At 37.7% G+C, this 22,528-nt stretch overlaps 1 protein-coding gene across 2 annotated transcripts in view; it reads right to left on the minus strand.

Annotated features, from left to right (window-relative positions):
* Positions 1 to 19,011, minus strand: part of ttc21b (tetratricopeptide repeat domain 21B) — a 31,583-nt gene extending 12,572 nt beyond the window's left edge. Inside the window, exons 1-14 of one of the 2 annotated variants that reach the window (XM_084122089.1) lie at positions 18,821 to 19,011; positions 17,479 to 17,608; positions 16,393 to 16,503; positions 16,106 to 16,272; positions 15,581 to 15,697; positions 14,979 to 15,136; positions 13,728 to 13,812; positions 5,227 to 5,325; positions 4,424 to 4,616; positions 2,729 to 2,826; positions 2,045 to 2,245; positions 1,683 to 1,812; positions 356 to 513; positions 37 to 261 (exon numbers count right to left, since the gene is read on the minus strand). In XM_084122089.1, coding sequence (XP_083978215.1) covers positions 37 to 261; positions 356 to 513; positions 1,683 to 1,812; positions 2,045 to 2,245; positions 2,729 to 2,826; positions 4,424 to 4,616; positions 5,227 to 5,325; positions 13,728 to 13,812; positions 14,979 to 15,136; positions 15,581 to 15,697; positions 16,106 to 16,272; positions 16,393 to 16,503; positions 17,479 to 17,608; positions 18,821 to 18,853 — 1,905 coding nt within the window. In that variant the 5' untranslated portion in view covers positions 18,854 to 19,011. Of the gene's footprint in view, positions 1 to 36; positions 262 to 355; positions 514 to 1,682; positions 1,813 to 2,020; positions 2,246 to 2,728; positions 2,827 to 4,423; positions 4,617 to 5,226; positions 5,326 to 13,727; positions 13,813 to 14,978; positions 15,137 to 15,580; positions 15,698 to 16,105; positions 16,273 to 16,392; positions 16,504 to 17,478; positions 17,609 to 18,820 lie in introns of both variants that reach the window. The other variant, XM_084122088.1, reaches the window with a different exon arrangement.
* Positions 19,012 to 22,528: the final 3,517 nt, after the last annotated feature.

Raw genomic sequence — 22,528 nt, forward strand, 5'->3', positions numbered from 1 at the left:
GAAAAATGTAGCATTGGTGCAAAGTTGTCCACTAACCTGTTCTCCATTGAGCCACAGAGCCTCAGCTAGTTCCAGGAACACAGATACGCAGTCGGCCGCGTTGAGCTCAACTCTCTTACTCTGTCTTTTGGCTGAAGAGCCTGCTCTCTTCACAGCGCACAGACTCATGGCCATCTGCAACGTCTGAATGGCCTCCTGAAGCTGCCCCATCTTCCTCTGAGCCTGAGCCTTTATCAGGTGATACAGAGGATGCTCGCGGATCTAAGAAAAATAGACTACATATTCAGTCCCATCAAATCCAATGATACATTTAAACAGGTTTGACTCTGCTCTAAGAGAGTTCAATATGTGTCACCTCAAAGTTATGGCTGAGGCAGAGTTCCAGAGATTGGGAGGAGAGCTTGAAGTTGCCCTGCATGAGATGTATCTGAGCCATGAGGAGATGGGCATCAGCATGAGCCGGGTTCTGATCCAAACAATGTTGAAGACTGCTGTGGGCCGCCTCCATATCTCCTGCAGGAGGACAACTCGGCTTAGCTTGATGATGACGACATCACTGTTTTCTGGACTCATTTCATAATTGATGTACTTTACACAGTTACTGAACCGAAATGAATCAACACTGAACTGATTTCAGCTGAATAACGGCCGTTCACTATTGTTGTTTTAGAGCTGCTTAGCAGCAGAATTGAATTCTGTTTGCGTCACCGAATCATTGAATTTTATTTTCTTGTTATTAATGTGAAGCTGCTTTGAAAAATGTATTGTATAAAGTGCTATATAAATAAAGGTTACTTGACTTGACAACATATGAAGAGAGCACAAGCCTGACTAACTGGGTGAATTGACCAAAAAAGGAAACAAATAATCATATTTTGCATAAAGAACAGTTATTAAGCTGATTTTTAGGACCATTTTTGCATTGTAACATTATTATTTGCATGGCAAAATTATTTAAAAAACAAATTACTGTAACAGTTATTATTCAATTTAAATTAACCAGCAAAAGCCAAAAGCCATTGTGTTTTACAATGATTGATAAAACACTTTGCAATTTGTGTACATTATTATTATTTTTTTTATGATAATGATACATTCAAGGAAATTATTTGCTTATTTGTCATGAAATAATAACGTCAAAATGACATTAAAAACATTTTTTGTTAAGTGAAATAAAATAAACGTTAAATGAAAAAAACTTAAAGCTAATTTATTTGAGCTAGTTGCCAAAGCAAAATGTTTTATTTCCATTTAGTTTAACTTGTACTAAAATAACTAAAATTAATACTGAAATTAAAAATTATAAAAATATATATACATGTATTTAAAAAAAACAAAACAACTAATAACAATGACAAAAACACAACAAAATTATATGAAAACAGAAGATACAAAAATAAAAACTAATTATAAATAAACAAATACATAAACAAATAAATAAACAAACAAACAAACAAACATACAAACATATATATATATATATATATATATATATATATATATATATATATATATATATATATATAAAAGCTATAACAGTATCTGAAAGATAATAAAATATCTGCCTGGAAGTGAAAAGCTTGGGAGATACAATTGATCATGACATTTGATTTCAGCTTGTAAAATAAAAGAAACCAATAAAATCAGACTTATCAGAAAATCTCAATCAGACATGCACACACCTGACTGAAATCGGACTTTGGCCATTAGAAAGCCGGCCTGCAGCAGACCAGGGACTACTTTCACCACTGTGTCCAGCACAGACGCGCAGTGCAGCAGCTGAGGTGCAGGAGGCTGACCTGGAGCTGGAGGCTGCACAGAGAACAACATCAGCCAACAAACTACAACAGGAACGAATGAAGGCTATTCTGTCTGATCACTAGGGTGTTGCTATTGCCTTGCAAGGCAGTTATTTGAGTGTTCTGATTGGTTGACAGGCAATTAATAGAAATCTCAGGGTGTTTGGTATTGCTTTGCAAGGTAGTTGCTAAACAGCTTCTAGAGTGTTCTGATGGCTTGCCAGGCAGCGCATGGGAGGGAAGACCTTGGCGGGAGACAGTGCCAGGTATTCCTTGGCGATCTCGAGCAGGAAGTCGGGGTTGAGCTTCTCAAAGTACTCGACGCTGAGAGGAAGACCCTGCAGGGCGGAGAAATGTGTGTCCACTGTGTCGTTTAACAAGTTGGTCGCCTCGTCTGGGGGCCGCCGCTTTTTCACAGCCAACAGCGCTCGCAGATACAGCAACTCCTAACACACACAAACACACGTTAAACAAACCTTAAAAGATCTATTTATCATTTTATGTGTCATGTGCTAAATAATATGTCATGTGCAGTTTAATTCCCCAGTTAAAGCTCAAAATAAAAGAGAAATGTTTTTTTGTTTCTTTTTTACTAAATTCTGTTCCTCTACAGATACAACATGGCAGCTGTTTGTTGCGAAGCAGATGTGCATTTGTGTAAATGTGTGCTAAACTGCCCGACAAGGGCCTCAGTTTGTGTAAACAGGCCCTGTTACGTACTTTGGATGACTTTAACGGGTAAACAAAGCATAAGTGGATTAATAAACTGTTGAATATGAGTCAAAAGATAAACAGTCTACAAAAAACACTTTTCTTTATCTCTTATTTCATTCTGTGAAAAGAATTCTGGAAAGAGTCTGTGCCACATTGTTCGAGAGCTCATGTTGATTTTTAAAGTAAGATAGTATGTCATGTAAATGCTCTCTCACCCCTGATTTGCCAATGGACTGCTGGATCTCGGTGAGGAACTCCAGCTGCTGTTCTGCATCCTCTAAGTGTCCCTCCATGAGCTGACACCTGATGATACCTGCACAAACAACAAACCAGAAACAATGCTCTTTTCTGCTATTTTAATGCTCTTTCTAAAAATATATATGTCAGGCATCCTAGACAGAGATGTTTTAGTATTATTTATATAATATTCTAGTATTTATTTATATTTTAAATTGGATTTATTTTTATGTTTTCAGATTTCATTTTGTTTTGTGCTTTTGTAAATTTTATTAGTTTTTTAATATTTCAATTTAGCTTTAATTTTGATTTCAGTTTTAGTAATTGTAGTACTTCAAACTAAATGAAATCAGCTATCTGATATTCATATTTATTTTATTTAAGATTTATTTCGATTGCCTAAAACAATCCTTGATAGTTTCAGGTTCCTACACATTTTCCATACTTTTCCAGACTCAAATTTCTAAACCTCTCTTTACAGACCATATTTAACATAAATAGTTCATACAGCATTACATTTGTTATATAGTACAGTCATCTGAAAATATTCTTATTTTCTCAGGTTTTTTCATTGGTTTTCTCGAAGTGATGACATGCCTACAAAACTAAAACGCTTTATAACCTGCATATATTCACATCGGTTTGATACTGCAATTGTGGTTTGATGTTGAAAGTACAGAAAAAGTACAGTCTGACTGAGATCGTTTGCTCCTTTATCTGTTGTTGGTTGGAGTGGCACACGCACATTCGATTAGTGAAGTTCAAAAGAGACTTGCTTATGGTAAAAGACAAAGAGCTTGCATAATGAAAATGTGTGCCTTGAATGTATTCAGTTGTGTTTAACAATCCCTAAAGGATCACTAAACATTTGCCATGAAAACACTCTGCTTTTATGATAAATGTAGATTTTTTTTAGAAATTCTTAATTTTATATTTTAGAAAACTGAATAGGGTCAATAGTCTGGAAACAAATATTTTTCCAGACCTGGAAATGACTCCCAAACCCCATACTTTTCCAAACTGCATAGGAACCCTGTGTTTAGAAGTTTTAGTTATCGTTATCAGTTATTAGTTATCACCTTAATTTAAATCATACCTCAGTAAGTATCCGTGTCTGCTTTCCTATTTCTCTTTCATTTTTCCCACCGCATTCAAGCAAAAACCTACATTAAACACTTCACTAGTAGAAAGTTACAGGCCTGTCTCTCTCCTCCCATTCATAGCAAAAACACTTGAACGAGTTGTTTTCAACCAGGTATCATCTTAGATAATCCTCTGATTATGTTATTAGAAGTTGAAACATTCTTTAATAGATGGTTTGATTTGAACCGCTCACTTTAGTTACATGCATGTGCAAAGCATGTTCTGAGGCACAATGCGAATGCAGGATCTTGAGTGGCATTGCTTTTATGACATGATGGCAACAGCAATGATAAAAGATACTCCGACAACTCAACATTTAAAATCTGAATAAAAATGTATTCCATTTATAGTTCATTAGTGTAAGTGTAGGCTGTTTACAATTGCCACTTTGTAAATTAATATAGAATATGCAGTCACAGATGTGCATTTATTAAATTTGTATGACAACTCTGAATGTGACCCATGCACTTATTTTATAGTTTATATAAGTATTCATTTATTTTTCCTTATGGCTTTCAAACTGCTCTCACCCATCAAAGCAGGGACGCTGCTCTCATCGAGAGTCATTGCTGTCTTGTACCATTTCATGGCCTCTTTCACCCTTCCCAGCAGAACCAGTTGGTAGCCCATCTCTGTGGCCAGCTCAGAGTCGCCCGAGGCCTGTGTAAACGCCCGCTCCACCATCCTGTGAGTGTGCTGAAGAATCTTCTCAGCTCTTCCACACTGCATCATGAGTGATCAAATATTCACAATATTACATCTACCTGCAGCATCACTTATTTTTGTCCTACAGGAACTTTTCACAAAATGCGTTATTTCCCATTGAATCCTATTGTACATTGATTATTGTTTTACTTCTACACATGCCAGACGTCAGAAGGTCATTGTAAATTGTTTCATTGTCATTGTGAATCGTTTCATGTCTTTTCTCCTTAGATGTCCCTCTAATGCAGTGGTTCCCAAACCTGTCCTGCCGGCACCCCAACACTGCACGTTTTCTTTGTATCCCTAATCAAACACACCTGATTCAACTCATCAGCTCATTAACCCATGTGATAATGAGCTGATGAGTTGAATCAGGCGTGTTTGATTAGGGAGACAAAGAAAACGCGCAGTGTTGGGGTGCCGGCAGGACAGGTTTGGGAACCACTGCTCTAATGTCATATAAAGGAGTGAATCACATTTATATGAAGTTTATATATAACATTGTGTAGCAAAAGCCAGCTGGTGTGTGATTCAAAGGATTCTAACATTCAAGTGAAAATTAATCTTAAGTGGTGATGACTTTAATCTGTTTGTGTAGTTGAGTGTCCTTGGAGGATCTGAGTATTACCACTCGAGTGAACGCTAAAGACATCCTGTAGAAGAGCTCCGGATTGTTCAGTTCTTGAATGTCCAGATTACTGATCAGATTTGATAGTTGGTTTACAGACTGTAAAAAGAGAAAGAAAATGAATGAGAATCATAAAACAAAAAACAAAAACACTACTGGGTAGGCAAGATGTTTGAATCTTACCGACCCACAAAGGCTACATTTATTTGATCAAAAATACAGTCAAATCAGTACTACTGTGAAATATTGTTACAATTTAAAATAACTCTTTTCTATTTGAATATATTTTAAATATGTAATTTATTCCTGTGATGCAAAGCTGAATTTTCAGCATCGTTACTCCAGTCTTCAGTGTCACATGATCCTTCAGAAATCATTATAATATGCTGAATTGTGCTGCTAAATATCATGTGAAATCCATGAAACATCATGTTTTTAGGATTTGTTGATGAATAGAAAGTTCAAAAGAACATCATTTACTTGAAATAGAGAACTTTTGTAAAATTATTTTTATGTTTTTACGGTCACTTTTTATTCATTGCCTTCTTATCGAATAAAAGTACTAATTTCTTTCTTCTTCTTCTTCTTTTTTTTAATAAATCTAACTGACCCAAAACCTTTGATTATAATGTATTTCCTAATGCATAATCAAATTCACAAAATATGGTTCACAAATGAAATGGTTCATACGGTATATAAACAAATGTTGACTGATTTATCATTAACAAATTAAAATGTTAAATCTGCATTTATAAAATCACACATTTGTGATCACCTTAATTTAAATCATACCTCAGTAAGTATCCGTCTCTGCTTTCCTCTTTCTCTTTCATTTTTCCCACCGCATTCAAGCAAAAACCTACATTAAACACTTGTTACGTCCAAGGACGTATTCATTTGTGTATTGTATACCAAGAGTGTTTATTTGCCAGTGCATATGTGTTTCTCTCTCTCTCTCTCTCTCATTGTGTGTCTGATTAATAGGATTAATGGCTACCATCTGTGCTCGTTTACCTGTGAGCGCTGCCCGCACACTGATTGGTGCGTGTCCTGAGGAGTCTAATATAAAACAGCAGAGAGAGCGCTGAGGAAGGAGAGAGACAGCGCAGCGTTTGAGATTGTTCCGCTCTCCAAGTCCAGACGAGCGGGTTGTGCTCTGTGGTGTATGTTCACAATGTGTGTGAGAACGTGCCTCTGTAGCTTTTGTTATTTATGATTAGTTAAGTTTTTATGGGAAGCGTAGGGTGGAGGATACCCTTAACTTTTCTCCTGTTTATTGATTAGTTAGGGAGTGAGGGAAGATATGTTGTTTTGTTTTGTATAGGTAAGTTAATGTTATTCCCTTTTTAGTTAGAGGTTTTGTTTTTGTTTTCTTTTGACTTGGGCCCTCCTCCCGAGGTAATACTTTTGTTTGGATTTATTTTGTAATATGTTTCTCTACTTAATATTTTTTTCTTCTTATAACGCCTGCTGACGTTAAATAAAAAGGCAGACACGCCATGAGAAAATAAACTTGTTTGTTCATTCATTTTTCTGTGACTCTGGGACTGGAGAGCTGGAGATTCTCAAAGTCTCTCCACTTTTTTTTGTTCGTCGTTCCCTATTTACCCCTAGATTAAGGGGAAGACGTAACAATTGTGGGCTCGTCCGTACGTGCGACGTATAGTTGAAAGCTTTTCAAGTGAAGAAAGCATAGTGGTAAGTTAATTTATTCTCTTCTCTCTTTGTGTTGTCTGTGATGTCTTCGTAATAGGGGAGGGGAAAGAGACCTCTTGTGGTAGGAGAAATGGAGTTCGATTTGACAGCTTTCACTCTTTCTCCTACCACAGAAGTTTATTGGCGATCGCAGATTTTTTTAGTATTCGGGTGATGAGAGAGGCTACTAAACAGGTTATAAAAAAAGAGTTGTATGACAAGCTAGTAGAGGATGGTATTTTGGCAGAGGGTTCAGATAAGGAGAAATATCAGGATGTGGCACCTATATTTTTTTCAGATACTGAGCAGGTGCGGTATGATCCCAGGTTGGAGATTAGACTTAGAGAATTAGACTTAGAAATAAAAAAACAAGAATGTGAGTCTCAAATCATTAGACTGCGGGTTATAGAGGCGGAGAAGGAGCGTGAAATTCAATTGCGTAAATTAGATCTTGAAGCGTTAAAGCCGGTGCCCGTACCTCGTTCTCGACCACCCTCTATAGCTTCCCCAGTTTCGCCAGTTAGCCCTGTTCATGCTTCTACTGTTTCTGCGTTTGACATCAGCAAATATGTTAAACTCGTGCCTCCTTTTAGAGAAGCTGAAGTGGATGCTTAATTTGTAGCCTTTGAGCGAATAGCTGGTAAGCTCAATTGGCCGAAAGATATGTGGGCGTTGTTACTTCAATGTAGTCTCGTGGGTAAGGCACAGGAAGTTATTTCAGCGTTAAGTCTGGAGGATTCGCTTGATTATGATGTGGTAAAGATGACAGTGCTCCGTGTATACGAGTTAGTTCCCGAGGCGTATCGCCAGAGGTTTCGATTTCATGCGAAGACATCCAGGCAAACGTATGTTGAGTTTGGAAGAGAGAAGAGAGCGTTGTTTGAAAAATGGTGCCTGTCTAGCAAAACTGACACTTTTGAACAACTTTGCGAATTGGTTTTGTTAGAGGATTTTAAAAAGAGTATTCCAGAAAAAGTTGTGCAGCACTTAAATGAGCAGAAGATAACCACGCTTGCCGAGGCCGCTGTATCCGCTGATGAATTTGTGCTCACGCATCGTAAGTTTTTCTTGCAAGAGTTACCAACTCCGAATTTTTCTTCATCCGCCGATAAGTTTGTAAGGGAAGAGTCCCCTTCTCAAAGTTTTTCTCGTTCGCGGAAAAACGATGCTCGTCCAAAAATGACTGGTCGAAATTCGGCGCGTCAGGGAGACAGACGGGCTTGTTTTTACTGCCTGGATCCTGGACATTTAATTTCGGAGTGTAGGGAATGGAATAAAAAGAATGTGAAAACAAAAAGTGTTGCGCTCACGCAGATGCTGCCAGGGGTGAGAGAGGCTGAAGTGTCTGGTTATGAACCATTTATTCTGAATGGGCAGGTTTCAATCTCTGATCTTCAGTTTACACCGGTGTCAATCTTGCGAGATACGGGTTCTTGTCAGTCATTTATATTAGAGAGTGTTTTGCCTTTCTCTGAAAAATCGTATACCGGTGCTGATGTGTTAGTACGAGGTATTGAAATGAGCTGTGTACAGGTGCCTCTACATGAAGTGGACTTAAAATCAGATTTTGTCTCTGGCATTGTTAGGTTAGGTGTTCGTAAGCAGTTGCCTGTTGCTGGAGTACATATTATTCTGGGAAATGTTTTTCCTAGTCCAGTAGTGATGCATAAACCCATGGTTAAAGAGCAGTCTGACCTAGGTGTTCAGTTCCCTTCTGCTTTTCCAGCATGTGCAGTGACACGGGCTCAAGTTCAAAAGTTTCAAGATGTCGTTAATCTCTCTGATTTGTTTTTGAACACAGAATCCAAAACTTCAGAGTCAGAGTCAGGTGAAGTAAGTAAAGTGACAGACACTTCACTGATTCTTGAAGCTCCTTTTAAAGTTAGCAGTTGAGCAAAAATCTGATGTTTCCTTAGCAGAGTGTGTTAAGGCAGCGGTCAACGTGAAAGAGCGGATGCTAAAGTAGGTTATTTTTGGGAGAATGATGTGTTAATGCGTAAATGGAAACCGCTTTATGATGAAAAAGGTTTGCAGGAGACGTTTCAAATTGTCTTGCCTGTTAGCTATCGCGCTCCAGTTTTAAAATTGGCACATGAAAATCCCATGGCAGGTCATTTAGGAGTGACAAAAACTGTTCGCCGCATTTCTAAATACTACTTTTGGCCTGGTCTTCGATCATCCGTTGTTAACTTTTGTCGTTCTTGTGATGTGTGTCAGCGTATTGGAAAGCCTAATCAGAAGGTACCCGTGGCCCCTCTGTATTCCATACCGGTAATAGAAGAACCATTTGAACGACTTATTGTTGATTGTGTGGGTCCGCTGCCCAAGTCCAAATCAGGACACCAGTATGTGCTAACAATCATGTGTGCAGCTACTAGATTCCCTGAGGCCATTCCCTTGCGTTCGTTGAAAGCACAGACGGTAGTAAAAGACTTGGTTAAGTTTTTTACCATGTTTGGTCTACCGCGAGTAATACAGAGCGATCAAAGAACTAATTTTACTTCTAAAACTTTCACACAAGTTTTGAAGGAATTAGGAATTGAGCACCGAGTATCTAGTCCTTATCACCCTGAGTCCCAAGGAGCCTTAGAAAGGTTCCATCAAACCCTTAAAACAATGATCCGTGCATATTGTTTGCAGACGGGAAAGGACTGGGTGGAGGGGTTGCCTTTTCTGTTATTTGCTGCCAGAGAAGCAGTTCAGGAGTCCTTGGGGTTTAGTCCCGCCGAACTGGTGTTCGGGCACACCGTGAAGGGTCCGCTAAAACTGCTGTATGAACATTTGTTGATGAAAAATCCTTCTTCTGTATCTCTCTTGGATTATGTGAGTTCTTTTAGAGAGAGACTTCATAAAGCTTGTGATGTAGCTAAGGCTCATCTATCTGTTGTTCAGTCGAAAATGAAGCAGCAGTTTGACAAAAAGAGTGTTCGGAGGAATTTGCAGGTCGGTGACTCTGTTCTTGTGCTTTTACCAGTGCCTGGTGATGCTTTGCAAGCCAAGTTTTCAGGACCATATGTCATAGAGCAAAAGCTCAGTGAAACTGATTACGTTATTCAAACTCCTGATCGTCGGCGAAAAACTAGAGTTTGCCATGTGAACATGCTTAAGGCATATGTGGAGAGGGAACCGAAAAATGCTCCGTCTGTAGACGTGCCATTGGTTTCTTCAGTGGTCACTATAACTGCCTCTTGTGCTGTAGAAGACGCTGGTGTTGCTCAAACTTCTACTCCTCATCTGAAGAATTCCAGCATTTTGGGTGATTTATGCAGTTATTTGGTACATTTATCTGAAAAACAGTATGAGGATGTGTGTAATTTGATCCAGTCTTTTCCCTCACTTTTTTTAGATGTACCTAGTAGAACATCTGTCTTATGTCATGACATTGAAGTGGGAAGTGCATCCCCGGTGAAACAACATCCGTATAGGGTGAATCCAAAAAAACGGGAAATTATGAAGTGCGAGGTAGAAAATCTATTGAAAAATGGGTTAGCCGTGCCAAGTCAGAGTCCATGGAGCTCCCCATGCTTGCTAGTACCCAAATCAGACTCCACATATCGCTTTTGTACGGATTATAGGAAAGTTAATAATCTTTCAACACCTGACTCGTTCCCACTGCCTCGTATTGAGGACTGTATCGATAGGGTGGGAGCGGCCAAATATGTAACAAAGATTGATCTGTTAAAAGGGTACTGGCAGGTGCCTCTTACGCCACGGGCTTCAGAAATTTCCGCCTTTGCTACACCCGACAACTTTCTTCAATATACTGTCCTTGCTTTCGGGATGCAAAATGCTCCTGCAACGTTTCAAAGGCTTATGCAGAAGGTTTTATCTGATGTACCGAAGTGTGATGCATACATAGATGATGTGGTGCTCTATTCAGATAGTTGGACAGAACATATGACTAATCTTGAGTTATTGTTTACTCGATTGTCAGACGCTTCTCTGACTGTAAATCTCGCAAAGTGTGAATTTGCGAAAGCAGAGGTGACATACTTGGGAAAGAAGGTGGGTCAAGGAAGTGTGAGACCGGTAGAAGCGAAGGTTTCTGCGATAACAACTTATCCATCTCCATCTAATAAACGTGAGCTGAGACGTTTTCTTGGAATGTGTGGGTATTACAGAAGTTTTTGTCAAAATTTCTCCAGTGTTGTGACCCCACTTACTGATCTACTCAGTGATAAGAGAACATTTATATGGTCTAATGAGTGCGAGCATGCTTTTTTGTCTGCTAAAGATCTTTTGTGTCACGCACCCGTTCTTAAGGCTCCGGATTTCCATCGCCCATTTAAGCTGCATGTGGATGCAAGTTCATCTGGGGCAGGAGCAGTATTGTTACAGGAGGACCATATGAATTTTGATCATCCTGTATGCTATTTTTCCAAAAAGTTTTCAAAGTGCCAAAGTAACTACAGCACAATTGAGAAGGAAGCTCTTGCTTTAGTGCTGGCGCTCCAGCACTTTGAAGTTTATTTGGGAGGTAGTAGTGTACCCATTATCGTATTCACTGACCATAACCCTCTGACGTTTCTTTCCCGTATGTGTAATGCCAATCAGCGTTTGATGCGATGGGCATTAATTGTACAGGAATACAATCTGGATATTAGACATTTGAAAGGCACTGAAAATGTTGTAGCGGACGCGCTGTCCAGAGTAGTGTGTGCTGAACCATAAGAAAGGTTTTTCCTAAAATTGGGGGAATATAGGAAATTTATTGGTGGTGGTGTTACGTCCAAGGACGTATTCATTTGTGTATTGTATACCAAGAGTGTTTATTTGCCAGTGCATGCATATCTATCTATCCATCCATCCATCCATCCATCCATCCCTCCCTCCCTCCCTCCCTCCCTCCCTCCCTCCCTCCCTCTCTCCCTCCCTCTCTCTCTCCCTCTCTCCCTCCCTCTCTCCCTCTCTCCCTCCCTCTCTCCCTCCCTCCCTCCCTCTCTCCCTCCCTCTCTCCCTCTCTCTCTCCCTCTCTCTCTCTCTCTCTCTCTCTCTCTGACAGCGCAGCGTTTGACATTGTTCCGCTCTCCAAGTCCAGACGAGCGGGTTGTGCTCTGTGGTGTATGTTCACAATGTGTGTGAGAACGTGCCTCTGTAGCTTTTGTTATTTATGATTAGTTAAGTTTTTATGGGTAGCGTAGGGTGGAGGATACCCTTAACTTTTCTCCTGTTTATTGATTAGTTAGGGAGTGAGGGAAGATATGTTGTTTTGTTTTGATTTTTGTTTTGTATAGGTAAGTTAATGTTATTCCCTTTTTAGTTAGAGGTATTGTTTTTGTTTTCTTTTGACTTGGGCCCTCCTCCCGAGGTAATACTTTTGTTTGGATTTATTTTGTAATATGTTTCTCTACTTAATACATTTTTCTTCTAATATATTTTCTTATAACGCCTGCTGACGTTAAATAAAAAGGCAGACACGCCATGAGAAAATAAACTTGTTTGTTCATTCATTTTTCTGTGACTCTGGGACTGGAGAGCTGGAGATTCTCAAAGTCTCTCCACTTTTTTTTGTTCGTCGTTCCCTATTTACCCCTAGATTAAGGGGAAGACGTAACACACTTCACTAGTAGAAAGTTACAGGCCTGTCTCTCTCCTCCCATTCATACTTGAACGGTCAGGTTTTACTCAACCGAGGCTGCTTTGCTGTCAGTTATGGAAGTTTTATGGATTGCAAAAGTTGATTCCAAATCATCAGTTCTCTTTCTGCTAGATCTGCAGCTTTCGACACTGTTAATCATCAGGCGTCACTGCAACTCCACTCCACTTTGCTGGTTTGAAAATTACCTCACAGGTAGGTTGTACAAGGTTACCTGGAGAGGGGAGGCATCCAAAACACATCACCTGATCACCGGGGTACCTCAGGTATCAGTTCAGTACCTCAGGCTCTCTTTAAAGGTGCTCTAAGCGATGTTGGGTGACGTCACTTCTTGTTGACGTTCGAAGTATTGTCAAACAAAACGGAGGCTAGCTCGACCCTCCCCCCTCCTCATCCTGTCCCTTCCCCCTCCCTTCCGTGTTTCCTGAAACAGGCTTTTCCAATGTAAATTCGGGACTTGGCGCGTTCCTTCTCCTTTTCCCTCTTCTTTGCTATTCGTTCATCGGAACGTCGTCTCTTTGGTCGTGTCGGCCACATCAAAATTCAAGAGAATATAATTCTAACGTTAGTCGTTGTCGTTGTCTAGGACATCTCTCCTCTAGCTAACTTCCCTCTTCATGCTTCTCTCTCCTCCACTCCCCACACCCCCCTTCATGTGCACGTGCACTAACCCCCCCAACCCCCACCCCCACCCCCAAATCATTCTTGTCGGTTATTGGCTGGAACACTGTTTGTTATGTTTCATGGTCCAGGTTGGCCCAGTTTGTTTTTGTTGCCGTTTGTGGAGCCTGGGCTGTCTACAGAGACCGCGTTTTTTTACAGTGTGTTCAGGGGACAGGCAGCTAGCGGATAGTGAGGAGATGTTTGCTGGATGTGACAAAAAATGTTTGCCCTTGTGCCCTTGATGCCCTTGTCATTTCTAGGCTGGACTACTGCAATGCTCTTCTGGCTGGATTTCCAACATGTGCAATCAAACCCCTATAAATGATCCAGAATGCAGCGGCTTGACCGCGACTCTTCTGAGCAATGTGTCCTTTATGAAGGACTTAAGCCACATTGAAATGTGATGACTAGAAAGGAACAAAATTCTTTTTATTTGCAATCCACTGAATAGGTATTTGTGAATCATACGGAGACTATCTAAGTCCATAATAAATGACATTTCTGGCATTTGATCTGTGTAAACACACGTATGTTAGTAATGTCATACCTCTGCAACGTCTCCTTCCCTGCAGAGAGAGTGCAGGGCCAGCATCCTCAGAGCCTCCAGGTTATTTTTATCTCGTTGGAGAAGCCTGGAAAATTGAGAAGATGAAAAAATCAGGAAATTTAGACTAAAGTATGTTTATGTGTAAAACAGATATTCTGAGACATGCATTCATGTCTTTATATAAAGCAAATTTTACTGAACATTTAGATTTTGAATATCCATAATAATCATTACTTTATTCTGAAATGAACACCACATTGTTAAACATCTTTGAATTTATTTTATTTGAGGGAACTTTTTAGTAACTCGCACGCAGCATCTGCTTTATTCAGACTGATGTGTCTGTCATCTGTTTTTATTGCAGGAGAAATCCATTATATTGTTTTCATGTTACAGAAAAAAACGTTTGACAGCCATTTTTGGCGTTAGAACTGTTAAGTGCAATTAATTTCTGTGAATAAGTTCAAACTGTCAATTTCAATTAATAATTTCTTATGTCACTCAAAACAATAGGTGTGGAAGTTCTTGTGTGGGATTTTTATGTATTAAAATGTTTTAATACAAATATACGTAGTTAAGTACAGCCATTTATTACTACTTGTTATATTCATGCATGTGTATCTATAAGTGGTCTATCTGCATATTTCTTTATATTCATGCATTTAAATGAAATTGATTAAATATCATTCTTTCAATTCTTTCATTAATTTAGTGGAAAACAGTGTGGAAAACATGCCTTGATTATTTTACTTCTTACATTAAACATTTAGATAAAACCTACATATTTATCTAAATTTAGATACATTTGGCTATAATGACTGTTTAGTTGAAATATTTTTCACTCAGAGGGATCATAATCACTGTTTTAAGCCATTTCAGAGCAAAAACATAAAGTAGCTTGACACAATCCAGCTCCACCTGAGAGAACTGGTTTTCACACAGACCCTTTGAGGTCTCGCCGTGGAGTTCATTCGTACAGCTCTTAGTGATCAGCCTAAAAGACCCTTTTATTCTGTCGCTCACTGGCTCTCATCCGACAGGGTAAGATAAACAATGATCCAGTCTCTCTGTACAGATCCGTGGAATCTCATCTAATTTCCATTCGCACTTGAATGCAGCTCACCTCTGAAAGTCTTTGAGAGCTTTTGGAGTGTATTTAAAAAACATGAAGATTACCCAAACCATAAAAAACAACAACAACAACAACATGTAATAAGGTGAAGATCTGCGATGTTATGAATGGAGTCTTACCTCTGAGCGGCATCAACAGTTTGTTCCCAGTCCTGTAGAGTCAACAGCAGCTTCATCTTCTTGACCAGGGCAGGTAGAAAGGACGGGTAACTCACAATCACCTGGTTAATGGTCTCTAAAGCACCAGAATAATTCTGACGAAATTCATAATATTGTACCTGACAGAAAGACACAATTAGAACATTACAAAACAAAACCTTTTGCAAAAAATATTGCATTTGTTGTACTGCCTTTAATGTATGCACAAACATTTTTTATTATTATTATTATTGTCATGAAAATAGTCACAATGTAAAAAAAATAATATTTTTTCATAATGCATCATATAATTTTTTAGGTTTCTATTTTTATTTTGTGATAAAATGAGAAGAGATTATGCTGAGATTCACTCTAACATTTTTCAGGACATCAGCCACTGAATGTTAACTTTTAAATGATTCTACATAGTATATAAAATGTATTTTAACATTACACACATCACCTTTAAGTTGCAAACCTTTTGAAAAATGGAAATCAAAAATGTGCACACACCTTATAAGTGAACATCTATCTGTCTATTTCTGTATGCTGAATTATTAAATGGTCATCAGAAATAGAGTTACCTTCCCCATCAGAGCAAAAATTTCACTTTTCTCCTTCAGGGCCTCGTCAAAGTATTTCCCAGACTTCTTAGCATCTTTATTCGATCGCAGATCAATCCAGCCTTTCAGAACAATTCCCTACAAAACAATGATCCCAATATTAAACAAACAGCTAAATAAGCAACACATTTTTTTTTATGTCTGAATAGTTTTTATACATTTTTATTTCAGTTTTAGTTATTTTAGTACATCAAGTTAAACTAAATAAAATTGCTGAATTAAAATACTTTTTTATATTTTATTTTATGTCAGTTAACGTTCATTTCATTTTTAATGGTTTTATTTTTATGCCCCCTGAAGTTTTACTTAAACCATAATTCAGTGTTTTATAATCACCATGACTGAATGGGCCAAATTTCACCCAAAATGCATCTTATTGCATATAATTTTCATCCTGCTATCAGACTTGTGCCACTGACCACTATGATACTGGCTACTTGATCAGTCTTTTCCCATCACGAAAAGCTCCCTCAGCAGAAAGTTCACCTCTTTAGAGCCGTTGGAGATCTTGATCATTCTGTCCACATACTCTCTGGCTTTGTCGTTGCGGCCCAGAAGCCACAGTAGCATGCCAGCGTAATACAGAGCTTTAGGACTCGCTGTCTTCCTCTCCTCCTTCACCCTTCCATCCAACTCCTGGATGACATCCCGGTCTGCAGGCAAGTCAAGTTTTTGTCATTATTTATTCATTATCATACCTTTTCAACCCAGTATGCGAATATTTTCCCATGCAACACAAATGATTTTAAAGAAACAAGATGCAATAGACCTACCCGGGTTTGGTCTTTTCTTGTGGGCATAAACCATAGCCATGAGCACACAGAGAGAGACGTCTCCCCTCGCCTTCAGTTGCTCCAGCTCCTGAATAGCATCCAACACTTGATCTGCAACAATAAAATAACAAAGGAACACAGACGCAAAGGGTATTAGACCATTTCTCAAGACGTCAAATAAAGACAGACAGTGTTGGGGGTTACGTGATCAGATTACTTTTCCACGTAATGCATTACTTTTAAATTTACAACAAAATATCTGAGTTACCTTTCAAATAAGTAATACATATTACTTTGTTTTCCCAGTTATAACAGCTCTCCTGTCCCCATGTGGAGAGAAATCAGGAGTAAAGGTGCAGATGCGTTTGTGCGTGAACATTATGCTTATTGTAGTTCTAGACTAAATGTGAAATGCATTTACTCATCACACTTGCACAAAAACAGATTCAGTATTCCTCCAAATGAATAAAAACAGTGAAATGCACACTCTGAATATTATGCAAATCTCCAATAATTAAATATGATAAAGAACACAAATATACTTTATGTATTTAATCTCACTTTATTAACCAATGTCTTTGCTGCTGACCATCGATTATTTCATATTATGCAAATCTCCAATAATTAAATATGTTAAATAACACAAATATACTTTATGTATTTAATATCACTTTATTAACCAATGCCTTTGCTGCTGACCATCGATTATTTCATTCAACCATACGAATAAGAAAAAATGAAACATCATTTGCTGAAGTAAGAGTCTGCGTCCGAAATCACATACTCTCTTGAGTAGGTACTTATTTTGAATAAGTAATTACTTCACAACCGCTAATAATTATGTGCTATCTAGTATGTGTAATCTGGACGTACTAAATTTGCCATGTTGCCCTTGTAATATGACCAACCAGCGTCAGTTGTTTTTTGGCTTTTACATTTGCACTACGCATTACTTTCCATAAAAAAAGTAACTAAGTAACACAATTAGCTACTTTTTTAGAGAGTAGAGCAATATTGTATTGCATACTTTTAAAAGTAACTTTCCCCATCACTGGAAAAAGATAGTAAACGGTGGGTTTTCCTCACCTTGCATGATCAGCCCATAAGCATGGAGGAATGTGAAGATTGGATCATGACTGAACTTCCGTTGAGCTTCACTGGAAACATCTACAACATGACTGGAGTATTTTTCCTGGCAGTAGTATAAGATCAAGGCCTGAAATTGGCAATAAATTCAGCAGGGTTAGCTGAAAATATCAGCTTACTTTAATGCAAAGCTGATTAGTTGAATCAATGACAATAAAACTGAATTTTGCTCAGTCCTACTATGCATTACATTTTAATTATCCTAATATATCGACAGAGCATATATTATTAAACACAATTTTAAAGATAAAAATCAACTATCAATTTATTAAAATATTAAATATAATGCACACTTCAAACTCAATTATAAAGCATACTGTATTGTACTTTATACATCATTTTCTAATGCCTCTATTTTATTAACATGATCAAAACTTTGCTGAAAAACCCATCGCATATAAACTACTACATGCCGTCTGTCGTCTGATTGATAGTTTAATACGTTGATTTATACAAGTAAAAGCCTCTTAATATAATATAAAATCTTCCCTCTTCAGCTCGTGGTTCACGTGCATTTATTCAGTGAAATCTTTAACAAAAATTATAAAGTAAATGTAGGAATAACTTTTATATTGTTAATATTTCAAGATGAACAACTTAGGTTTACTTGATAATACATACATCATTTTTTTAAATCATTAAAATGTCAGTATCAAATATGATCCATCAGGCTTTTGAGGAACGTATATTTGTTCATCTCTCAATTATCATTGCATTATAGAGTATGTTTTGCCAACACAATAAAACTACAGAGCTTTGATAAATAAATAAAAAATGAAGCATTTTAATATCATCTTACTAAGACATGTTATTGGGTGATATAATCAGAACTGATATTTATATGCATTTTACAGAATGTAAGTAGCCTTTTATACTGTTATAAAGATCTCATTGATTCATATTACAAGCAATCAGAATTTCATCTTACTTTTGGCCATATGAATAACAACACCTGCTCCCAATTTCATATTTTTGCTCAGTTTGGGAATAAAACTGAGGAGTTTTTTTTTCCTTTTCGAGTATGAGCTCCCTATTCTCTATCAAGATACATGAGCCACAAGAGACTGATGCATCAATAAACTGTTCCAATAAAAATATAATTTTCTGACTATTATTTCATATGTCAGGCTTTTTTTTTTTTTTTTTTTTTTAATCAAAATGTATGAAACACATGCTTCGGTGAGAATGTTGTTTTAATTGGTATTTCTTCACCATCCCTTCTACAAGTATTTCTACAAAACAAACTATTACGAGTGCTATGCGACCGTATTTCATGACTTACAAGCGTGCACTCCTCGTCATCAACACCCGCCATAGTGTCACACACTGCAGCTGTCAAAACAACCCTGAAATATACAAGAGAGATGGGATTTTCCACAACGATTCTCTCAGAGATTGTTTCTATCCCGTTTTCGCCATCTTTGCAGTGGAGGCAACATAGTAACCAAACAAACTCCGCTGTTTCCGCTTGGAAACCAGGAAGTGACGAGTGGCGTAATTCCTCTTATCCCCACAGACGCCACACACACACTCATCTCCTACGTGAGGTAGTACCCAGAATATTGCATGTATGAAGTGTATAAGATCATTCATATTACGTTTCCAACATCAAAAGGTTTTAAAAGGAAGCAACTGCACTTAAGGTTTTAAGTTTAAATAGATGTTATTTATTTATTTATTTATTGTGTCGCTTTGTGAATATAACTGCTCCACACTTCTTATATTTACCACAAGATGGCGGCCCACTCCCTTACATTTCTTCAACAAGTGTGACTCTGCATGACTTGAACCTTTTGAAATAAATAACGACTACAGTTTAAATGGTGGAAAACTATGATTAACTATGATAACTAAGATTTAGACCCGCAAAAAAAGACAGCAGAAAAGAGAGCAAAATTTGTGCGTTTGTGATGAAAGTGTTCGAAATGCACAAAGAAAAATAAAGGTTTTCAAAGATTTACATGCACTGCAAATAATTTTGTTATCAACTAATTTATTTTTGAGCCTTAAGAAGACTTTTTTTGCAATCTTTAAAAAAAAATATTACAAAATAATTCGTTTTACTCTCAAATTAACGCAGTATGTTTGATTGAATAAAAAGACACAAAGGAAACTCCATAGTAAACCGCGTGTTGTTAATAAATTCTGTAAGAGTTCAATGTTATATTTGTAATGGTTTGAACTCTGTCTTTTGAGCATGGGAGTTTGATTGGTGAATGTGCCGTTGTGTGTTTAAAAACTGTAAAGAGATAAAACATGATATCCTGTATTTTTATTATCAGATTATTTTCATAAACAACAATTTAAATTTTATTAAACATAGGTGAAAAAAAAACATGCACAAGACAAAAGCCATAGTCATTCAATTATAATACCTTTCCTGTTATGCATTGTAATATTTACACAGTTTCCCATTTCTATGAGAAGAACAGCAACCAAGGAGAGAGAGAGAGAGAGAGAGAGAGAGAGAGAGAGAGAGAGAGAGAGAGAGAGAGAGAGAGAGAGAGAGAGAGAGAGAGAGAGAGATGCCCTCTTAATCCAGTGTCAGAGGTCACAAGAGTACTGGAGTTTCAGTATGTGTGTCCATAATCTTTTAAGTCTGTTCACTTGGATGATCACCTGACATAACTCGTTCACTGAGATGCTGGTTGCTTTTGCATTGATCTGCATGTAAAAGTGAGGCTGGGCTGCTTTTGAATAGATGCAAACTGTGCTACTTCTGCTGTGGTCGCTTCAGTCTCTGGATCTCTCAGCTGAATGAGCCTCACCTCATCACATGACTGGACTGTGGTATAGGAGAACTGTGGCACACAGATTGTTGGTGTTTCTGTCTTTCATAACCCATTCATCTCTCTGGGCACATATATATGACATCTATGTCACATATTGTATAATAATAATTTATTGCTGTGATGCAAAGCTGAATTTTCCGTATCATTACTCCAGTCTTTAGTGTCACATGATCCTTCAGAAATCATTCTAAAATGCTGATTTGCTACTTAAGAAAGATTTATAATTATCAATGTTGAAAACAGTTGTGCTGCTTCATATAGGCTATTTGTGTATAATTCTCTACAGATGATACGGTGTGTTTAGACAGAAGACGAGACAGAGTTCTTTATTAAACTCATAAAAGACAAAAGAGTTACAGGAATATTGGATTCTAAACAACAAAGAAAACACCACAGCATTTTCGCTCAATTCATAGTTTTATGATCTCTATGATCAACTTTTTGAAGCGTCAAAGTGTTAGTTGCATAGCTGTCAGAAAGCTCTCAGATTTCATCAAAAAGATCTTCATTTATGTTCTGAAGATGAAGGAAAGTCTTTGGAACGACATGAGGGTGAGTAATGACAGAATTTTAATTTTTTGGGGGGAACTAACCCTTTAACTTCACTTTTTGAATAAAGGTATTTATGAACAGAAGGCCTATATATGATATCTAATGTTTTAAATAGCCTAATGCGCAGTATTTATGACTGGTGAATAGATATATACATGCTGACAGGTTGTGTGTTTCATGAACTCTCAATCAGAGGCCACACGTTTGACTCCTGTTGTCCGGTTTTCATCGTCCGCAGAGCATGTGAGATGGAAACGTGCTCAGATCCTCATCAGTGTTAATGAAAGACAACACAGTTTGATCTCACTCATTGATCGTGAAAGCCAGCGCTGGGTCTGTCTAAAGCAGCTGAGAAGAGCACTGTGACCTGGACCCGGCGTCACAAGCCCTGATCCCAGCCGAAACACACACAGGGCCGTGTCCTGTCCTAAAGGGGGCCTTTCCCCGGCCCGTCCGATAACATTCCATACGCTCACTGACAGATAATCATTATCAGCAGCAGTCGTCAAACACACAGTGATCAGGCTGCTGTCAGCACATGCCGTCTAGCTCGTAGATTCCTCATTTTTAATGACTTTGAGAAGGTTTGTATTTTGGATGATCAAGAACCCTACTGTACGTGATGATTCTCTGCACATACAGTACAAGAGTACAAGAAATCAGGAATTCTCTCTGACCGAGGACTTAAAGGTGTTGGTTTGCTAACTTCTTAGGGCACTTAGAGTCGGCTGCACTAGAGGAAGCTCTGACGTGTTAGATTTCTCTTCAGGTCTTCCAGATGAAGGAAAAAAGTGTTTTCTCGGGTGAAACAGCTACTTTATGTTTCCATCCAAAGTTGTGAATTAAACTCAAAAGTTGTTTGTTTTTTTTAATGAAATTAATAGGCTACTTTGTTTCTGCAAGGATGCACTAAATTGATCAAAAATGACAGTAAAGGCATTTATAATGTTACAAAATATTTCTATTTAAAATAAATGCTGTTCTTTTGAATTTTCATTCACCAGTCCATCAAAAATTCCTGAAAATAAATAAATATTATATTTTCAACACGGAAGATTTTAATAATGGCTGCTGAAAATTCAGCTTTGCGTTGCAGGAATATATTACATTTTAAAATATATTAACAGAAAACAACATTTTAAATTGTAAAAAAAAAAAAAAAAAAAAAAATTCAAATTAATGCAGCTTTGGTGAGCATATTAAAAATGTTGCTATTAAAATAAAACTATACCATATTTCTATTATTTACTGTATATTATACTATAATATACTATGCTGTCAGATCGATTAATTGCATCGAACATAAACGTCTGCAAATATATGTATAAGCAACCGGGGAAACCTGTGACTCGTTTTTTTTTTTTTCACAATGTATATAGTAGGCTACGTTTCCATCCTATTTTTATGCGATAGCTACTCCAAAATTCATAAATGATGTGGATGGAAACATAGTGAGAAGGTTAGGTGCTGGTGAAGATGTTGCACTTTCATGACCTCAGTGTCAAAAGCACTTAAACACGTTTAGGCCAATATATACAATTACTCGGACAGCCCTGGCTCTGATCAATAGCACATGAGTGCTCTTAGACATTTACAACAGCTCCTTAAAGAACATTCTCAAACCTTCTGACCGTAAGTCTGGTGGT

This window comes from Abramis brama (assembly GCF_963993115.1).
Source record: "Abramis brama genome assembly, chromosome: 8".
Classification (NCBI taxonomy): Eukaryota; Metazoa; Chordata; class Actinopteri; order Cypriniformes; family Leuciscidae; genus Abramis; species Abramis brama.